Source organism: Anneissia japonica, unplaced genomic scaffold, assembly GCF_011630105.1.
Source record: "Anneissia japonica isolate Jap-2015-1 unplaced genomic scaffold, ASM1163010v1 scaffold287555_len78229_cov139, whole genome shotgun sequence".
Classification (NCBI taxonomy): domain Eukaryota; kingdom Metazoa; phylum Echinodermata; class Crinoidea; order Comatulida; family Comatulidae; genus Anneissia; species Anneissia japonica.
Genome location: NW_022753493.1, coordinates 12980 through 17177, shown reverse-complemented (window position 1 = coordinate 17177; position 4198 = coordinate 12980). Strand labels below are relative to the sequence as shown.

The 4198-nt window shown below is 32.6% G+C and overlaps 1 protein-coding gene across 1 annotated transcript in view; it reads left to right on the top strand.

Moving 5' to 3' along the window:
• The window catches only part of LOC117122905, a gene marked incomplete at its 3' end in the record, with an annotated part of 62491 nt that overhangs the window by 45478 nt on the left and 12815 nt on the right, over positions 1-4198 (top strand). Inside the window, 6 exon segments of the mRNA XM_033268681.1 lie at positions 1-197; positions 1027-1307; positions 1514-1658; positions 1963-2181; positions 2480-2633; positions 3123-3409. Coding sequence (XP_033124572.1) covers positions 1-197; positions 1027-1307; positions 1514-1658; positions 1963-2181; positions 2480-2633; positions 3123-3409 — 1283 coding nt within the window.

The window sequence follows — 4198 nt, the reverse complement described above, 5'->3', positions numbered from 1 at the left end:
CTGTGGACACGTCTCCCCCGCATGACGGGGCGGTTTACGATGGTTCACCGGGAGAGAATGAAATCGACTTTCAACAGGAGTTACAAGTCGCTGCACATTGGTCTGGATTCTTCGACAAGGAAAGTGGAATAAAGTACTATAAATATGGTTTCAGTGACCGATGTTTATCTATTGACGATTTTTACAACGTAAATGTAGTGAGTATAAGACAGAAAACATGTCATGATATTCTTGTTACAATAATACTTACCTCGAACGTTTTTTGCTTTATTTTATTCACTAGTGTCACTGGCACCACGAAGAGACACAAACTTCAAAAATCATATATTTTTCAATTTTTCTTTCTTGGGCATTTTGATTATGTACATCGAACTTTACATTTTCATCTAATGTTTGCGTCCATGCAAGGCGCTGTTGACCTAGAGCTCCACTTCTTGTTCTTGTTACCAGAACTATAAAATCGTCAATCGTCGCCAGTATTGAACGGATGTGCATGAAATTTTGTACACAAACTAGAGGTGATTTCCAACAAACGTTCATTGCCCTTTTTATAAGTTGGACCCCGGATTTCCCTTACACCTACAAAACTAAACAGGGGTTTCAGCAAGGATTGTACGTTACTGCCATTACCACTAATAGGGCGCGCCGCATGGATGGTGCGGTTGGTTAAGGACGTGTTCTAAAAAACTTAAGGTCGTGAGATTGAATTGCGTCTTGGTATTCAATTTTTTTTTTCCAATTTTAAGAAAGTTAATTTTTTTTTTCTAAATTTAAGATATTTTAATTTTGTACAAATGAACATTCTAAATAATATTTTTTTATTCAATCAAAGATTTAGCACACACAGAGTGGCTACCAGCAGTTTAGCCAAATGAGCTATAATACTGCTTATGTCAACATGTTATCTGTCTCATTTTTCTTTCATTTTACTGGTTGTTTGCACTTAATATGTGTTTTTCTTTTGAAAGTGCTTCTATAAATAAATGAAAATATTCATAAGTTACTTTAACCCTTTTACATTGTTAGACAACTTTAAAGACCACATCAACATTCTCAACTTGGACTGCGCCTTCAACAGGAAAGTACTACTGCACAGTTATTGCCTTTAATAACGCTGTTGACCCATCTAATCCCGTTTGCTCTGATGGTGTGACAATTGATAATTCATCTCCTACTATATATGACGTATTTGTTGAGAACTTGTACATTAGGCCCGGTCTCGTCCGCAATGTAGATAATTCTACGGTTTGGTACATCAACCAAGACCTGAAAAAATCGGTTGTCCAAAACCCGTCAGACACATGCATGTAAGTTTACCAGTCGCATAACGTAGAATACTGAATGAAATATACATTTTTAAGTAACAGACACATAGTAAGAGAAGGCGGCTCAGCGAAAAACATTGAATCATAACCTTGTCAAAAATATTTTACTTTGACCTTTCTATTTTTTTTCTAAATAAACACAACCAGTTGGCATATTAAAAGGTGTTTTATGTTTGTTTTTTTCATAGTTCTTTGTCAAGGGCACTGGATGAAGAAAATTTATCATTGATTCCAGCTGTGTTTTCAAATGGAACAATTAACTCAATCAGTGATCTAGAGTGTTTGCAAAACAAGCCATTATCAACTTATTCATATTTGAGAGAGGATAGATATGTAAGTTTAATCATTCCTTAACCTCTACACGTTGATATCAAATTTATATTTATTTAGTTCTATTTATAACATAAGTTTGAAACGTATAAAAAAATATGAATAATATTCATTGCATGGGGAAAGTAAAAAATATACAGAAGTTTTAAAAACCTGCTCTCAAAGTATGCCTAATTATTATCTTCTGTTAAGAAGACAACAAATCCAATAACTTTACAAATTTGCCAAAAACAGCAATATAGAACTACTACTCTACGACTGAGGTTATGAATAATGCAAGCTTATGTCATATTTGTTAATATTTTAGTTATCTGCCATCTGGACTGGAGTAGATAATGAAAGCGAGATATTTGATTACATGGTGGGGTTGTCAAGTACACCGTCAATTACTGGGCCAGATTTGGTGCCGTTTAAATCAACAGGTGGACACCCAATATTAAAAACCTACCATCCTCATCTTGGTGAAGGTGTAGAGTTCTTCATTATAATCAAGGCAATCAACCGAGCAAAGATGTTTACAACAATCGTAAGAAGTATTTTATGTACAACTTGGTACATATTGAAGTATTTTATTAAAGTGGTTTATCTAATTTATTTAATCATATTCCGAACCAAAAATATCATTTTATGTGTCTGCTTGTATACTGATCCTAATTTAATAGGCTTAAAAAGAAAGGTTGCATACCAAATATAATGGACTTAAAAGTACTAAAGCTTAATATAATAAAATATAATCAATGTAATGCTATAAATTACACAGAGAATAAACATTTTTCTACATCTTGTATTGATGAAGCACATGTGCGGTATTGTCTCCTTGATAGATGATTGGTCCAATTATTGTTGATGTGACTCCACCTTCCTTTACGGGTGATATATACGTCAGACTTGACGAGGAATATTTGTTAGCAGAATGGAACGCTGACTGTTTTATTGACGACGAGGACGACGAACCTCTTACTTACTACGTCGCAGTTGGTAAGTAATAATGAATTGTGCGAAAGAAAGAATCAACAATATTAACTGATGAAAATGAATCAGCTGAACGTATATCATAAGCACCTAATGGTACGTTCAATCTCTAGGAACTTAACGCCAGCGTATCTAAGTAACACAAAGGGTGTCTGAACACGTCACACGTCTAAAGGTACTCCATTCAGCAAACTAAAGGCACCAGTAAAACTTTAAAACATGCCAGTAGTCCACTTATTGCTACACGGTCTGCACAGGTCTGAGACAACTATACAACTTGTATAGTTGTCCCAGGCACAGATTCATTATTAAATAATTCATACATTAATAATCTTTGTTCATACATTAATAATCTTTATTCATACATTAATAATCTTTATTCATACATTAATAATCTTTATTCATACATTAATAATCTTTATTCATACATAATAATCTGTATTCATACATTAAGAATTTTTTATTCATACATTAATAATCTTCATTTTATAAAAGGGCATTCACCAGGGACAACTGAACTTTTACCATTCGAGCCAATCAACGAGACCGCTCCGTGCACAACAATATCAAATACTTCAAAACTGTGTACAGCTATATGGCTATACCGATTGGATTGGGAGCTTCACGTCAATCATGCTTACTTCGTGTCAATCAAAGCAATTAACGTCGCTGGTCTGACTACCATTGGTGTCTCGGAGCCGTACTATCATACTAATGCTCTTCCAACGCTTGGAGTTGTTTTTGATGTTTCTGTTAGGCAATCTAGACCGACACCACCAAAGGTTGACAATTAATAAATTTCATACTAAACATAATATCAACCACAGTAACAAATCAATTGAATAATAATAATAATAATGATATTTCTATCTATGTTAGTTCTCTTAGTATTATTGTTAAAGAAATAGCACTAATAGTAAATATTAAAAGCGGTAGTGATAATAACAATAACAATAATAATAATAAATAAAAATTACGATAATCATAGTAATGATAATACAAGTTTAATTCTTAATAATAATTGTAATGATAATGAAATGCTATTGTTGCCGTTATGTCAATACTACAAAAGAAATAACAATAGACAACAACGAAATATGGCGATATTAGGCATTATTAAATTATTATTTATTATATTAGGAATATTGATATAAGATTTACAATTCTAATTTTTAATAATAATTGTAATGGCTATTTATATTATTATTCTTGATTATATTACTAAGCCTTTTATTATAGTTATAATAGTATACTTAAGAAAGTATAATACATACTCCAAGTATTGAAATACACGCCATCGTGTTGGGATTCAATATTTCGACATTAATTATGTCATCATCAGGAATGAAAATAACTTATTATATCACATCTATGACGAACTTGTTCTCTGATTCAACTAAGTTTAAGAAACTATCTAACTGTTCATTAACCACGCAGCTTAATTCCTTACAAGCCTACCTCCGGACACTATTTAATAGAAATGAACTAACTGAAACTGAATACAAAGAAATTCGTCCAGTATCAACCATGCCTGCTAGAGCCCATGGACTACCTAAATTACATAAAGATTT